General features: G+C 31.5%; 1 protein-coding gene across 4 annotated transcripts in view; it reads left to right on the top strand.

Moving 5' to 3' along the window:
• The first annotated feature begins 1,714 nt into the window (after window positions 1-1,714).
• Window positions 1,715-18,414, top strand: part of LOC127702669 (protein MTSS 2-like) — a 73,875-nt gene continuing 57,175 nt past the window's right edge. For all 4 annotated transcript variants that reach the window (XM_052206967.1, XM_052206966.1, XM_052206968.1 and 1 more), the window contains exons 1-3: window positions 1,715-2,088; window positions 7,180-7,241; window positions 10,991-11,064. In XM_052206967.1, coding sequence (XP_052062927.1) covers window positions 1,993-2,088; window positions 7,180-7,241; window positions 10,991-11,064 — 232 coding nt within the window. In that variant the 5' untranslated portion in view covers window positions 1,715-1,992. The remainder of the gene's footprint in view (window positions 2,089-7,179; window positions 7,242-10,990; window positions 11,065-18,414) is intronic.

Below are 18,414 nucleotides of genomic sequence, written 5' to 3'. Positions count from 1 at the left end.
ACGCTCAAAGCCGAGAATTTGAAAGCCAGTGATGGATAATAACCGAAACAGTTAAGAGCTATATGACCAAAAATACCTAAAAAAATATCCTTTTCCATCTACGGTCAACTTTGCCTGAGGGAGTTGAAACCTCAGTTTCTGAATAATTTTAAAATTTATAAACGCGGACAATTTTAAAAATATTTGTTATAAATCCTGTCAGTACCAAAGTATATATATAAATAAGTTACAATAGGAATATCATCGTCAAAAACCGGAACTCTTGGAATGGAAAAGTTTGTCATAAATTTTACCCGTTAGGGAGCTACCATTTGATTTTTATGGGGGCTAGGATGAAATTTGAAAAAATAGGCAGGACAGGAGTTTTGAGTTAAAAAAAAAAGGCAGGATGAGACACTTTGCAAAAAAAAGGGGCAGGATGACAATTTATGTAAAAAAAAAGTCGGGATAAACTAAAGAAAAAGGGAAGGCAGGACCGAATAGAGTGAAAAATAAAAAGGCAGAACAGAGATTACAACTAAAAAAATGCCCCCCCCCCCCCCCATAAAAATCAAATGGCAGCTCCCGTATGAAGATTACCTCGAGAAATTCTAATATCAATGTCTGATTATAATAATGACAACTTTTAATGAAGGATTATTTAGATAAAGGGGAAGGTCTGTTCAGGCCATACTTGGCCCATTAAATCGAAAATCAAATTGAAGCATATATATCTATAAAATAAATCCTTCTGATATTCACAAAACTTGAGTCTTTCAGATATCAGTATGTATATTTTTAAATTTTGTCTTACGTTTCAAACTAATTCAGGACTTCAAACTTACTTTTAGTGCAAAATTGCAAAATCTAACAAATGATGGGCTCTTTTTAAAACGTGTCTATAATTAGATATGAGCCAAAGCCTTTCCCCAAAAAAACTGAATATTTTGCTAGAATATGTTTTATACAAAGATAATAATGTGGTTTGTATGTTGGCCATAACTACGTGTAAAAGAATCATATCGGTCAAATGTGTCAATTCTAAAATGTGACAGTCAGTGTATGAGTTTTCTTTTTTGCAGTTTTAAGGTAAGGACTAAATATGACTCTTATATCATACCTCCTCTTTCATTTATGGCCATGCATTCACAGGGCGGATCAAGGGTTTTATGAAAGGGCTGTTATTGTCTGTAATGGTGTAATAAGCGCCGAGCCACAGGCACTTGTTTATAATGGGAAATTTTGTTAGGCGAGTATGTAATCCGAAAAAAAATTGGTATGCGACGTCAAGTTAGCCTACATGATCCCTAGCGCGAACGTCACTGAAAGCCTTTGAATTAAAATGTACTTTGTTTGTCAGGCACACCGACGTTAATTGCGTAAATCGAAATCGATGCATTCATGGATCACATTTTTTGTATCAAGACACTTAAGTTAGCTTGCAGAAATTGTTAGGAGCTGGGACTAGTATAATAGTCCCAGTTAGGAGTAAGGAAAAAGTAACAAATGAGTTTATTTACAAATGAAAATTTCAAGTGGAAAATTTATTGAACTTTAATATTTCAATGTCATTTTCATCTTATCGGAGAATCTAATTGTTTTATCCTGGAAACGTCTTCACGTTTAACCAGAATAAAAAAGTAAAAGATGACATTTTTTTTAATTTGTTACTACCAGTCTTAACCAATAGCCTTTGTATTGTGTTGTCACGTGATCACAGTCATATATTGCCATCAGAGCGGAAATGATATCCGTTCTGTTAACACGCTTATGTTTGAGGACAATAATGACTGAAAAACTACCCTAAACAGGATTAATTGTATATATTTCGAATTGTCCATTGGAATGGAGGTTCCATTTTCCATATGGATTACTTAGGGTCTGTTATTGTGTGTATTTATTTCATTTCGGATTAGATTTTATTCACTTTCACTATCGATTCGCCTTGTTGTGATCGGAGGTGCTTTATTTTCAATATTCAAATACAGGAATATTATATGTAACAAAAGGAATATGTCCACAATGAGTCAACAGCAAATGGAGGGAGGGATGGATAAAGATTGTAGTGCTCTAGGAATGTTGTTTCAGACAATTATAAATGATATGAGGGTGAGTTGTAACAAGAAGTTCTCATCATGGACATGATGAAAGAGATTGGGCACCCCACCCCCACTTTTCTTGAGATATTATGTTTTTTATCGGTCATTGCTAACATGCTTTATCAGAATTATATGCAGACGTCTGAGTATCGGTTTTGAAAGAAAATTAAAAAAAAATGTATAGTCGTAAAAGTCTTAGCATGGAATACTACTACTATTCTATAGTCAGATTTAGTGACCAGGTCGTGAAAAGAATTTCCTTTTTTGAGGATAGGAAAGGTCTTTATTACCAATCGCCCTTTTTTTTTTACCTTTAGCATCAAATGAGTAAAAATAGGTTAGGTGGAAGGTTGAGCGCTCACAATCATGTTTAACCCTGCCACATTATTTATGTGCCTGTCCCAAGTCAGGAGCTTGTGGAGTGTAGTACAGTGGTTGTCATTTGGTTCATGTCTCCGATTAGTTTTATTTTGGAAATTGTTTTGTTATTAATAAGGACGTTCGTTTTTTTCCTCGTTTGAATTGTTTCACATTTGTCATGTCTTATTGTTAGGGTCTTTTACTGGCGTCTGTACATTATGGATTTTTCTCATTGTTGAAGGCTATACAGTGGCCTTTACATGTACATGCATTATATTAATGCTTACTGCATTTTCATTTTAACTCTAGTGGATAGTTGTCTCATTGACATTGGCAATCATATCACATCTCCTCATTTTTATATTTGCACATTCCCGTGTGATTGGAAATGTGTAAGATTTTCACTTGGATGAGTCCTTTTAAAGTCTTTTCAATTTCTTTATTTAGTGCTGAGAAAAAGTGCATGTTTGAGATGATTGAGATGAGGTTGAATAAGTTCCTGTGTAAATGAAAAGAATAGATGTTACATTTTCAATCATGTTAAGCAGGATACTGGTATGGGGAAATTGGTTTTCAACTAATTCACAAATAATAACAGCTATCATCAGTGAATTAGAAATCTATGTACATGTATTTTATTCTGTATATAAAAAACAATTAAAAACAGAAAAACAGAAAACTATATATAAATTTCTCTCTTGTCCCTTAAGCTTACTGCTTACACACAATTACATTTTGTAGTTTTATTCATATTCCATAAACAAAATATTTCCTGTCAAATGATAAAATTAATTTCACAACAGAACATCAAATGCATATGGTGTACATTGTAATTAGAAATACTGCTAAGACTGTAATGATATATATATACCACATTGAGACTTCAGGTTGTTCAGTAATTGGCCTAATATTTAGAATGCAAAACAGAATGCAAGTTTTTGAGAAAACAGGAATAAAAGAATATTCTTACTCTGTGGCACATAATTTTACATTTAAACCATTTCACCCACAGTCAGTTGTAAATTGATTTCAACCATGAAATTCTGTCACCAAATCCTATTATTAAAAAGTTATTTCATCCAAAGAAATAACTCATGCGCAAACAGATTTAAAATTTTTATTTTGTAAACATAACAAAAAGATGAAAATTTGATAACAAGTTTCCCTCTCAATATGTATGTATTTTTAAGTTAACCAAAAATAATGAAAGGTCAGAGATCACTTGTGAACCCTTAAGATAACATTCTCTGAACAGCTGGATAGAAATATCATCTGTGTGTGCTGAGTCATGAGTCTGCATGTGTTGTAAGAAAATAGGCTTTCAAACAAAAACTTTCTAACTAGCAATTAGAAAATTATGTACACATATATTGATTTTTAAATTTGATGAATATTCATGTAAAGAATTGTATAAAATGTATTTTATTTTCAATGTTACTGACAAAAGTGGATTAAAAAATTGTTAAATTTCTAAAGGCTTTACAAAATGAAAGACAGCTGACACAGGCACTTTTCTCTGACATTTTTTTATTTATACAATACATGTACCTTAATGATAAAAAAATGTTGGTTTTTTTTTTGCCTAAGAGGACTGGCCAATACTTTTGATTTACACTGTTTTGAATTCAAAACTTTGAACTACTAATTAAAGATTCAGGGCATCTGTACAACATGTCAAGCAGAAATTCCATGTTCATGTGGGACAGTTATCAGAAAAAGGTGACAAGATACCTTTCTATCTCACTTAGGGTCAAAATTTATTGACATTCATATGTAACTAATTACAACTGGTCATTCCAAACATCTTTATCAAGTTTGGTGCTGAGAAAGGCCTGAGGAGACATCCCATCAATAATGATTACAGGATTGATTCTTCTGACCATTCTGATCCTTGTCAATTTTATACCTTGATCAATCAAAGATGAATGATAACTAGATAATCTTTATTACAACATAAAGAAAAATCAGTCATGCATGGTTAAGATGATATCATGAGAGTGCATGGTTGATTGGACTTCACTGTTTATTACATTGCAATCAATTTCAACTTACAAACAAAAAAAAAACACATTTATATTTTGCATATATAGTGTTAAGAAAATGACTGTCGCTATATAAAAAAAGTATAAGATTCAATGGCCTTCTTAGTTTATTTAATTGTTGATGATGTATTGCTGTTTGGTAATATTAGGTTTTTTGGATTTGACAATCCCAAAATTTTATGAATATCTTCCCAGAGTTTCAAATACAAGTTGAATACTGTTTATGCACTGAAACTGGTACATGTACATGTATGATAAAATCTTGTGTCTAAAAATTACATTTTTTGAATAAAATGTGAACAGAAGCTACATGTACATTGTACATGATTTTCTTTTAGTGATTGATTTCAGAGAATTTACATTTTCATGCCTGAATATGACAGTTTACACCTCTTCAAAGACAAATCCATTTTCTGACCTTTTGTTCTAGGTTCATGATCAAGGTTATGACTCATGCATTATATTGATTTAGTACTTCTGTAACCTTTCCCCTGAAAGTCCTTCACATAAATACTACTGGTACAAGAAGTTTGAGTACATTTTTGTCATATTTATAGATTATTTTCATGCTTAAGTATACCTCCCCCTGTTTCTCAAAGTATATCCTGTAGACCAGAATATATCTCTCTCAAAATTTCAATTTAGATGTGTAATAAAAAACTATATTTCCCAGCCAATTTTGTCACCTTCTAGTATTGTTCATTGTTACAAGTACATGTACTGTCAGTATGTATATATAATATATGAAAAAAAATAATGGGAAATAAAATATCTTATCTTATATATGCAAAAATACAGTATTTACCCTGCATATATATATACATGTATATATATATAAGAATATTAATTTGTATTTTTGAATTATGAAGAGAATATATATAAGAGTATATTTGTATTTTTACCAATATACACATATATATATATATATATATTACAAAAAAAATAATTTGTAAGCGTTTGACACAACAGAAGAATGCATATGGGTTAAGTTTATGGATCATTTCTGGGAATACAAAACTTTGCACACATTTAAAATAATCATACATGAACTTTTACTGAACTGTTCAGTGCTTATTACAAAATAATAGAAGTTAATAACTGACAATATACATGTACATGTTTATGGAAAGACAGGTGGTCAGTCTGGTCATGTAATCTCACAGTTCCTGTTTGCATTTAGCAGGTGAATAAACATAATTGTTTATTCTTACATGAGACTTACACAAGTACCTGAGAGACAACATTACAGTCTGTTCACATTTGTTTATTTACATAAATAACATTAAGATACAGATTTTTTATTGAGTTAAATACTTATTTTGTTTAGTCTTAAAAAAACTTTTTGAATAGACAGATTATTAGTGTAATGCCAGGTTAAAACTATGGGTGGTCTTCTTACCATTCATACAGGTAAAAATAATCAAGGGTCGTTAGTTCACCTGCTCTAATTAATAGGAACTAAATGGTGTATTATTTTGATTTATATCTATACAAATATATGGATATAGATATGATATATGTTTATTATTATTGCTGTATGATGATAAGATACTCTTGAAAATCTTTATAAATCAAAATAGATGTAAGGTTGATATCAAAGAGAGGGAAGTTAAACAAGGTCACGGCCAAAAATAGATTGATTATGAATCATGAGGCTGAGTCTAATGGGTGGATACATGTATAACATAAGCATGTTATATGTGTTCAGATGAACCTACACCCTTTTCCTTAACTAATTAAAATAAAACCTCAACACTCCCTCACTTTTTTATGCTTGGTGGAAGGTTTAAAATGAATGTGTGGATACTGAAATATATTATAGCCAACATAATTCTTAATATATTAAAGGTACCAAGTAATACCAACACAACTGATCCATGCATATTTCATCCTTAGACAAATCTAGCTATATACAATGTATATGATATATGGGCCCCTTCACTAAAGTTCACTTTAAAATGTACCTCATAGAACTGACAGATCTGGTGAATTTGACCATGTATAATTTCAGCAGATTTTTACACAGTCATCATTCCTTCAATATTATTAATAGATTTGAGTACATTCACCTGTGTAAATGATACAATTGGTACTTGAATTTCATAGGAGGATCCTTGTAAGACATACTTCATATGAATATTGTTTTATCTCAAATCATACAAAACATCATAGGTTCTCTTTAGTACAAGTTGTTTTACTCTTAAAAGGCCTTTGTTTGAAAGATAATAAGGAATTGGTTTAATAAACCATGTAAATAGAAAATACCAAGTTGAATAAAATGGTCTTAAAAGTTTAACATTATACATGTACAATATTATCAGTACTTATTGATATACACATAAAACATAGTAGTTAAACGTTCTGATGCTTCATATGTATCTTTAGATGATCAGCTGGTTAAGGCAAGGTTAAAGTCTTGTCAGGGAAGACTTTCACCCTGCCTTGAAGAGTGGTACATGTAAATCACCATCAGTGTACATGTATGTCACTGATAAACATTAGAAATATTATATCATATATGGCAATATAGTTTTTATAACCACATACACAATTTTTTACCTTAAAAAAATAAGGGCATTAAAAGTAAGGCCTATCTTTGTCCTGAAATTTGACTGTCTCTGGACTTCATGGACCTGTGAACTGCAGATTTTGTCAATTTAACACCAAAATAAAAACTTTTATCATGTTTATCATTTCAGGGTAGTTCAGTTATATGGGAAGATTTTACAAGTAAAGCTGCAAAACTTCATTCCTCTCTTAAGTAAGTGTAATAAGTAATTTAATTGATTTTGAAATAGTCTACACCAGAGTTATTAGATGATGATGACAATGCATTGGAATATATTTGGCAAATGTTACATGCACACCAGGACCCCAGAATACATGTATGTTAATGTGATATACATATAAACAAGCTTCAGTCAGATTTATAACATGCTAGTACACAAGGTAACAGTCTGCGGGAAGATAAGTCACCCTCACCCAAACACATTAAGTTAAAATCCGATGTCAGGATGTGGAAACAGCGGAATATACCCATTTTACCTGAAAATTATTTGTCTGGACTTTCCAATTAAATGAAATATTGGAAGAGGATAATTTACTAGCTTGAAGCTATCGGAAATCCATAATTCTTTATAAACATCATCGAAATAAGATTAAATTTTAGCCATATTAATAGCCCAGACATTGATAGAAAAGGTTTCAATTTTGTTACAAAGTAGTACTTGATAATCCTCTAGGAGATTGATTGAGATATTAATGCCAAGAAGCCTGTTCTATTTTCTACATCGATTTCTTAGGTCTGTATGAAGAATTGCCTTCTGTAATCCAGTGTGCTGTACATCAAACAGTAAGATTAGACATATTAACTAAAGGAGACCCTTTAAATATTTCTGTGACATTCACAAAAATATACTAAAAATGAAGAAAACATGTTGTTGTAAAACTTTGATATTATCTTAACTTGAATGTTAAAATAGGTTTTAAATCTTTGTGTGCATATCAACAACTAAAATCAAATTGCTTTTCTCGTGAGTTATATGAAATACATAAAGAATTTATCATAGAAGACGTAATTGTGGAAATTGGATTTCAAGGTTAAAACTAATGCTTCTATAAAAACATTTTACATACAAATTTTTATATTACATGATGTTAAGGATTTTAAAAATGTTGTACTGTGGAACCTTTCCCATGTTACTAATACTTAAAGGTTTAAGTTTAAAATTAATGTATATATAAATATTACATCATTTGGTCTTAGCTTTTGTCAAAAACAGGGCAAAGTTTTCTTAATCCCAATTCTTTCTTCCTGTCTACAAGTGGCAATGAGGAAGAAAATTCCTCAAGGTATCCAGGTCTGGTACAGTAATTTTACTTTGGAAAGAAATCTCCCCTTATCGATCAACCCATGTACAATGTAGGTCCTAGCTACTCTTGACAACTTATGGTGGAATTCGAAGGGTCAGTGTGAAATTATGGTCAACAACTCAAGACTTTTCCCATTTACTGTAGGCATGAGAACATCTGCCAAGTTTACTGGTCATTTTAAAGGCCACCAACCCAGATAGATGATAATAAATCAATCATCAAAAGATGATGTACAACATTTATTGTGAACTTAAATCAGAGGCTAAGAGAATTGAACTATGTACTGATTTTCTATCCCATCAATTATTCAAATAATTACTGATAATTACTAATTGAACATGTAAATGCTGTTACAGAAGACTAATTCAGTTTTCAATTATTTCCTTATCTAGTATATACATATGGTTCCATACATGTAGTACACAGATAGGGTATTTCCTGGTATCATTGCAAACATCTGTGAATGGACCATGAATTTCTGAACATACAGCTGAATAGCATACTGACATATATTAATATTTGACATTACAGTACCTTATCTTCTTTATTTGTATGTATTTCAACTTTAGAAAGGCTTCGATTAAGGTATCTGCATTTTGGAAGATATTTTCATAAAATTTGAGCAGATTTGACATTTTGAGAAGAATAGAAGTTTGTTGTATGTTAATTAGTCAAGTACCCAATATAATAAAAAAACCCTGAAGATATCTAGACTTGTAGGACAATATACAGTATTCAACAATAGACATTAATGATTTGTTTATACCATTGCAGTCTCCAACAATAGTCAAGTTCTCAATCACACCACTCTTAATCTAGTTGTGGAAAATTTTAGTAGCGATGCATTTAATAGCACAGGATCCTGATCGAGATACCAATCGAGAAGATCTTCTATAAACCTAAACCTAAATTCTTGTCAGTTCCCTCAGTATACATTACTGTTAGTCACTGATGTACTACTGATTAACAACTGTATAGTTTATTATTTACATAATCATACTGTTACAGAGCAGAATGACCCATGACTTGGCCAGATTATTCTTTGGTCATTGATTGTATGATTGTGTCAATTTGTTAGCTATTTCTGGATCCTCAGACCTCTACAGGATTATGTGTAGATAATAGATTTATTTTTGTTGGGAGTAAATAAAGATTAATATTCAAATTTAATAATATTACTTAATAATATTTCTTGATAAAAATAAATATGCAGGTTGATGGATCTGTTCAGTGTCAAGGTCAGGATTAGGTAATACAGGAAGGGCTGCATCTTGTATCCCACTTGGCATTATCATTTCTATCCATTGATTGAAAGTGTTTGATTTTGTCAGTTTTTATGGACTACCCCATTTTGAAATTTACCTTGGAGCTTGTTATTTTTGTTATACTTTTTTTATGCCCCCGCCGTACCGGTGGGGGCATTAAGTTTTACCCTTGTCCTTACATACGTACGTACGTCCCAAAATTGGTTTCCGTTCACTAATTTAAGTTTGCCTAAACCAATTGTTACGAAACTTATACACAATGCTTATTACCACAAAACACAGATCAAGTTTGAATTTTGGTGACGTCACTTTAACCGTTCTAGAGTTATGCCCCTTTATAAATGGAAAAATTGCAAAATATTTAGTTTCCATTCTCTAACTTAAGTTTGCCTCAACCAAATGTTATGAAACTAATAGACACTGCTTATTACCACAAAACACAGATCAAGTTTAAATTTTGGTGGCGTCACTTTAACCGTCCTAGAGGTATGCCCCTTTATAAATGGAAAAATTGCAAAATTTTTATTTTCTTCTAAATATCAAGTAATTTTTAAAATTGGAGTTATCTTCCTTTGTCCATGATTATAATTGAATCAACTATAATCAATGCTTTATACAATGCAATGTTTAATTTGACTTCCACTGATAAAACACAGATCAAGTTGAATTTGCGTAATGTCACTTTAACCATTATTGAGTTATGCCCTTTATAAATCGAAAGATTGCAAAATTTTTAGTTTCCATTCTGTAACTTAAGTTTGCCCCAACCAAACATTATGAAACCTATACACAATATTCATTACCACAAAACTAAGATCAAGTACACATTTTTTGTTTCCGTTTTCTTACTTTAGTTTGCCTCAACCAAATGTTATGAAACTTATACACAATGCTTATTACTACATAATACAGATTAAGAACGAAATTTGGTGGTGACGCTTTTATTTACACAAAATTTTGTCAAGCTGTTCAGGAGCAGTTGAGGATACAGAAGTTGGACAGAAGGACCATTGAATTTACAGACGGACAGACTCCCCCATCACAATATATCGCCCACTTCAGAAAGTGATGGGTATGAATAGAAAAGGAATTGTAGTTATAAACTACATTGAGACAGGACCTGTCACTCAAGTACGCATGGTCACCATACCATCTTAATAGTAGGCATTATTTCTAGTTTAAACTCTAAAGATGTTAAAGAAATAAGGGTAGGTGTGATTACCCCCTTTCCTATTCTTTGAACTTTAATCAGACATCTACTACTCATTCTGATGTAAAAAAAAAATCCTTTTGAAGAATGCATTGTAACACCTTAAGCTAAAGTATATATTGCTTCACTAATTGATATTCATGTAGATACAATTTTTTTTAGAGCTACACTTGGAGCAATAGGAGGATTTTTAGATGCCTTCCAGAAAGTGGCTGACATGGCCACTGGCTCTAGAGGTAAGGTATTAAAAATATCATCTGCTAAACTGTCAATTGTGAATAGCATATCATGCACAGTGTTCTCCCCAGGCCCTTAAAGGACCGCGGGCCCGCGATGTATAATTTTTTACCGTGGTGGTATCGTTCTTACCGCGATGTATAATTTTTTTCCGTGGTGCTAAAATTTTCAGTTAAAAAATCGTAAATTGGTAAAGTTTTAAACGACTAGTTTAATCTTTTCCGTGCGGTATAAAATTCCAGGTGAAATTTGACCAGTTCAAACCAGTTCAACACAGATTGTTTACATCACGTGATCGATTTACCTTATGAGGTTAACCTTGTTGAATGGATTTAATCGATGTACATGTAATTAACACTTGTAACATGATTCTTTTATGTTTTAATTAAGAGTTCATAACTTTATGATCACAGATAACTAATTTATGGCTTCACTCACCACCCAAGCACTGACCTGTGACAAGTCGGCAAATACTTTGTACACAAACAGTGTCTTGACCCGATAGGTACCTTTTTTGTACATCATAAAGGTGGCTCATTACATATAATTGACAATTATACATTTCTCAATTCTTATATTATAGTATTATATGTCTCTGATTAAACCATGGCCAATATTTTCTTAGTAATATGACATAGTTATTGCATGATAGTCGGGTTTCAAACTGTAGTATCACATGACCCAATTAGTTCACGTAGAATATTCAAGTTTATTTACAATTAATTGCAATCTATTCTATTTTATAAATAAAATGCATGACTGTACCTTCAAACTGGATATCTATATCCATAATTAATGAATAACAGAAGTAATCTTGCAAATTTTATCCATAAGCACATGTTAATTCTATTTATATCTACTTCCTGTCATTTAGGCGGGAAAATAGGGAGACTTAGTTGTTGACATTGAATATGGTTACTTATAAATCTATAGACCAAAGATAAATTTATAGATTTAGGATTTTTTTTTTAAATGGTTCATGACAAATAAAGATTTAGATTTCAGTGCAGTATTAAGTCTGTATCTGTGTTTGTTTATCAACAAAGACCAGAAAGGTTTTAATATTTACATGAAATCTATGGCAAAATGTTCTAAAATTTATGAAAAATTTCTTTTTATTAAAATCTAAGATAGAAACTGGTTCAAATAATGAAACAATATTTGCAATTGTTCTTGTTAATTTTATATCTTCTTATGACAGGAATCCTTTCACATACAACAACTTTCTTTCTAGAAACTAGAAAGTTTTTTAAATTAAACATTTTTGTTCTCTTTTGAATGATATTTTATTTTTATTGATTTTGGATTTTATAAAAGATTTAAATACTTTAAATTCAGATGAATATTTTATTATGAATCATAATTTATTTATTTAAAAAAAATATTACAGTATACAAACTGTTTTTTGATTTACTTCTTTTTTACCAATAATTTTCTGACTCAATGTCTACATAACACAGTACCACAGTATTAAAACAAAACAAGAGACATAAAAACTACAATAACTAGAAATAGAGCTAAGCGACGCGACCCGATGCGACACAACTGATTGTATGATATATTTCACCAAGCTGTCCACACACGTTACCCTGGTGCTATCCAAAAATCCTGGGGAGAACACTGATGCATATAAGTCCTGTGTGATAAATTCTTATTTTGCTGCACATGCTAGTAAAAATATTTCTGGCTGTGATAATGCCCCCTTCATGCACTGAAAGCAAAGTTTTCAGATAACTATAAACTGCATAGGAACAAGTAATGGTTTGTTATTGAAGACTTCCATGTCATAATCATCTTTGAAGGGTCAATAATATTGAAACATATTTCCATGTGTTTGTGTAAGTACTTATTATGCGTGTTGAAATTGAACTTCAAGTGATATTTTGAAAGAGATGATAGTTAATTTAGTATGCATTTAATTAAAAGATTGGTACATGTACATGTAGTAATAACTTGATGCAAATTAGGTCTTATTCAAAGGAGGAAATAGACTATGTTAATTATAAAGGCCATCAATACAGTGGTCAGTGAGTGCTTGCTTATTCAGAAATGTTATATAAGTCAGTTTATCATATCCTTGAACTCTCATGTCATATGATAATAGATAATAAAATGATCTGGATCACAAATCTGATTTCTCCCTTGTATTGATACAAGAGATTTGTTACTTTAGCAGGAAATCCATTTCTATGTCACATTTCATTATCTTGTAATTGATCAGAAGGATACTGTCAAAGAAATGGACATGTAAATCAATACTTTTCTCATCTTGTCATTTTGGACAAGAATATTGTGCTGGACATGATTTGATATTTATGGCATATAAATGGTCATGATGGTACTTTGATGTTGCTGATGAGATAAAACTTCTTTCTTAAGGCTTTCAAAACAAGAATTATTCTTCCAAAATTGCATATGTTTTATATGTTTAAAACAAGGAACTCATTTGTAAGCACACATTATAAGTATGACATACTGGAAAACTTAACAGATTTCCCTTAAGGACCTTATACAATCTTTATATTTTGTATGTATTCTTGCTACTATATCTTTTATAATTTCAGTTTACTAATAGATTATTTGTCTGTTTCCTTAGTGAACACACTATAATATGATATTCCAGTTGCAGATTAGGAAGTTAAAATTCCAGTCTTTTCAACTTTGTCTGCGATGGCATATACATGCATGTACCCGGCAGATTTTTATATCTTACCGATATAACTGTTGGAGTAACTTAGACACATTTTATTATAGTGTTCAAGATTGTCTCTCTGTCTGACCAATAATGATATGCTGTCTGATGCAAAATGTTTGTCAAGGAACAATGTTTATTCTGAGATTTTTTATTGCATGTATATTTTTGATGGTGTTCTCTGTTTCCATAATATGGATGTAATCCACGTTCTTTATTGACCTAGGATTGTTTTCATAAATTTTGGTTTGTGATGTCTTACATGTGTAATATACTTAAATACAAATTGTTTATTTGGTGATTCGTTGAAACGATAACGGGAAAATGGAGTTTTAAAGTGTTTTTTTGTGAATAAATGAGGAATATCGGAACAAGGCTGCATTGATCATCTTTCTTTATCAGGAATAATTATCAAGTACTCAATAGGAAAAACTAGGAACCTTTGACCTTTTATAACTGAATTGGTATGAAATTAACGTCAGAAGTGGTACTTATTGATGTTTTGGGCTAAAAAGAGTGCTGTTGATGATTGATTAAAAGCTAAAAGCTTTCCATCGATTGTTCAGGCTTTATTTGTATCTTATGTAAATATGTTTTGACATTGTAGCATCTTTTTCAAGAAGTATTTAGGATTTTGTCCTTACATCAAAATTGAAATTCTATCTTGTCAGAAATTTGATGGACAATTTAGGGAAATTAATTCCTCACTTGATTGTATCAGGCATACTGGTTCAGTCCACCTGTAGTATTTGTAATTTCTGGGTCTCTGCATATATTGTTTGTGTATTGAGGTTTAATTGTTGCCTACATTTTGGGTTTATTAGAATTTAGAGGAAGTATGTATACTATATTTTTGAAAATATATTTTGGGTGGGGGCTCACCTGGATCTAAACATGTGAAAAGTTTTACATACATGTACCAGATTTAATGCCAGTTACAAATTATTGTAAATGAATTTATTGATTTGGTTGGTGTAATGTAAGGTGTTTGGGTATTTCAGTACTATAGTCACGTCTGATTGATAATTTTGTCTATTACTCTTTTGGTACTGCATGGAGACTACTTTCTCACAGAGTCTTTTAAGACTACTTTGCTATGATTTTTGTGCTTCCTTATAGTTACTCCTGATGATTATATTTAAGCCCAAAGGTATGTGCATATGCAGAAAAATGTACTGAAAATAAGACATTAATTAGATATGTATGTCAGATCAGTAAAACCTGATATGCAGAGGCATAGGCCAGGTTACAATTTATTTAAACCTGTCTGCATAATGTAATTTTAACAGATTTAAGCAGTGTTACAGGATTCTGAATTTAATTAAACAAAAAAGTCGACTTTCAGGTGCTTGTCAACTGCCCACTTATCTAAGATTTAAATTTCAAGATTCAGATATCAGAAATACCTACGTCATTAATATTAAAAGAAACTTTAAATCATACTGCATTTAAGGTGCAGTCCTGTTAACAAAATACTGAACAGGTATTATACAATCAGTGTTCCAGATGGTTTAACCAAATGTTATGAAATTCCATATTTTGTGTATGTGTTGAAAAGCCAAACATTTGCTGGGTCATAGCCAAACAGGAAAAAATGCTGTGCTTTCAAACCTGATTTATTGCAAATAGATGTACCCAGTGTTTTTCTACATTTAAATGGTAGAAGGCAGAATCTACCTTAGTGTAGTAGTTTTTATAGGAAACTTTTGTCATTGACAGAAGTTAGACAGAGAAATTCATTATTAACATGACTATTTAACTGGCTAACTGCTTTTAAAGAAAACAATACTCTATAAAATAGGATCCCAGATACTAAGCCTAAGATAAAGAAAACTTCTGAGGTTTGAAAATAACTGGAAAATTATTCTTGTAACACTTATACAGAGGCAAACAATACAAATGAATTTGTTGAAGGTGATGTGAAACTAGATACATGTATGTGTATTAACTTACACAGGTAGTTAAATGATCTTAAATACGAAGAAAAAAAAGCATGAACATCATGAACTTCATGAAAGGCAGGGGTCAGTTTTTTGTGAGCAAGATTATTGAAGAAGGGTGTCAGATGTTGCCTTGTCCATTGTTAATATGTATTCATTTACAAAATGTAAGAGAGCTAAGCAAATTGTAATGTTCTCACATGTTCCTTAGGTCATCACAAAACAGATGATTTCTTTGTTTGCCTGATTAGGGGTGGACGTAAGTACTTGAAAGTTTGAGAAGTCAAGCATCATTAGTAGTTCTCAAAGTTTTGGTAAAGCAGCCTATTATTTAAAAAGAGTAAAATGTACAACATGGAAATTACACCCAGATGCATCATAAAACAGGAAGTACCAAACAGATGTGTTGTCTATTTCACAGCTGGTAGATCTATTTCACATATGTCATAACCCCTTCATCTTTTATTGTTGTTCATAAGTAGAGTAAATTATAGAGAAGTTCAAATGGGAAAAAGTTGTAGGGGGTGAATCATTTAGTTGTAAGCTCAATAATTTATAACTGATCATGCATATAGCTACCTTAAATCTTTTTATAAAGCATGCCCAAGACAAGTTTTCAGAAAGACTCTTTTTCTGACTGTTTTAATGAATAGTTTCGTCACTTGCCTGCTAATGGAAATACAATTTACGTGATAATTAAATTTGAATTTGCTTGAAAAGTAAATAAGGAAATCGTGAGGAAATAGAATTAGGACTGTGATATACCTATTCCATAAAAGCTGAAAAATATATATAAACACACTTCCTCTCAAAATAATAGGTCCCTTTCAATGATATATCGGTATGGATGTAAGTACATGTATATATAAATGTGTACAGAATAAATAACAATATTATGTTATTTAGGCTTTTAAACTCAGCTAACTTATAATAATATAATTTCTCTCTCTACATGTCTTTTGATATCTAGACTTTTAAACCTGGCTTACTTTCCATGCTATAATTTCACTCTCCACACCTTCAAATTTATATAAAGCCAAGAATTAAAAAGGTTTAATCAGGCAGAAAATAGTTATCCAAGTGTCCCCACTAATCTGTAATCAGTAGAAAGTTTTTAAATGATTATGAAATATCAGATGTGTTAGTATTATCCTTTTAACCTTATATACTTGTGGATCAGTAAATCATAATGTAAACCAATATCTTAGGTAATCCTTATGTATGCTTCAGGTCCTTTAAGGTAAATATATGTGTTTTTGAAGAGAGGTCACCAAAGAACCATTGAAATGAACTATCACTTAACCAGAGATAGGACTCTAAACACTTTTTTTAATCAATGCCATGTTTTCATATTGTCCAAACACATGTAGTTTCCTTATTTTTTCCCCTCATTTTTATACTCCTGCTTTTAGTGAAACCTATATCCATCTGTCTGTCTGTATGTAACACATTTCAATCACGATTACTCAGCAAGTTCAAGTCAAATTTCTTCAAATAATTCACATTGCGACAGTTTTCAATTCCTTTCTTGGAATACTGATACCTTTTAAAACATCATGCACATCCTTGTTGACGAATGCCGTAGTAGACCATAATGTTTGTGCAAAAAGTACTTTTATTTGAGTTCTCAGAAACACATAATACATTTTTGACTATTTTTTGGGACATACCCGTAAATAACATAAAATGCTCTATGAATTTATAATTGTTGATGGACCTGAGTTAGCAGTTTTGAAACATTTTATTGTTGATGCTATGTCAGTTTTTGAAACATTTTATTGTTGATGCTATGTCAGTTTTTGAAACATTTTATTGTTGATGCTATGTCAGTTTTTATACGACCGCAAAAATTAAAAATTTTTTGGTCGTATATTGGTATGACGTTGGCGTCGTCGTCGTCGTCGTCGTCGTCGTCGTCCGAAGACACATTGGTTTTCGCACTCTAACTTTAGTTTAAGTTAATGGATCTCCATGAAATTTTACCATAAGGTTCAATACCACGAAAGGAAGGTTGGGATTGATTTTGGGGGTTATGGTACCAACAGTTAAGGAATTAGGGGCCAAAAAGGGGCCAAAAATAAGCATTTTTGTAACTTCCAGACAATAACTTGTGTGTAAGTGTATGGATCTCTCTGACATTGTACCACAAGGTTCTATATCACATAGGGAAGGCTGTAATTGATTTTGGGGGTAATTGCCTCAAAATTTTAGGAATTAGGGGCCAAAAAAGGGGCAAAAAACAAGCATTTTTCTAGTTTCATGACAATTACTTGTGTGTAAGTGTTTGGACATTTCTGAAATTGTACTACAAGGTTCCATATCACGAAGGGAAAGCTGGAATTGAGTTTGGGGGTAATTGCCCGAAACGTTTAGGAATTGGGGGCCAAAAAGGGGCCAAAAATAAGCATTTTTCTAGTTTCCAGACAATAACTTGTGTTCAATTGTATGGATCTCTCTGAAATTGTACTGCAAGATACCATACCACAAAGGGAAGGCTGGGATTGAGTTTGGGGGTGATAAATCATAAGGGGGTTCAAAAAATTTGGGGGGGGGGGGGGGGGGGGTTTCTTTTTTTTTCTTTTTTTCCTTTTTTTTTTCTTTTAAAATTTTCCATTTTAAGTTGGTTATTTCTGATTAATATTTAAAAGCAAATAATAATGATATGGTAGGAAATACACACCAAACAGGATGTGTAAATTATTATACAATAAGTATTG

Source organism: Mytilus californianus, unplaced genomic scaffold (genome assembly GCF_021869535.1).
Source record: "Mytilus californianus isolate M0D057914Y unplaced genomic scaffold, xbMytCali1.0.p SCAF_5, whole genome shotgun sequence".
Lineage (NCBI taxonomy): Eukaryota > Metazoa > Mollusca > Bivalvia > Mytilida > Mytilidae > Mytilus > Mytilus californianus.
Note: the sequence above shows the minus strand (reverse complement) of the source record. Positions and strands in the feature narration are given on the sequence as shown.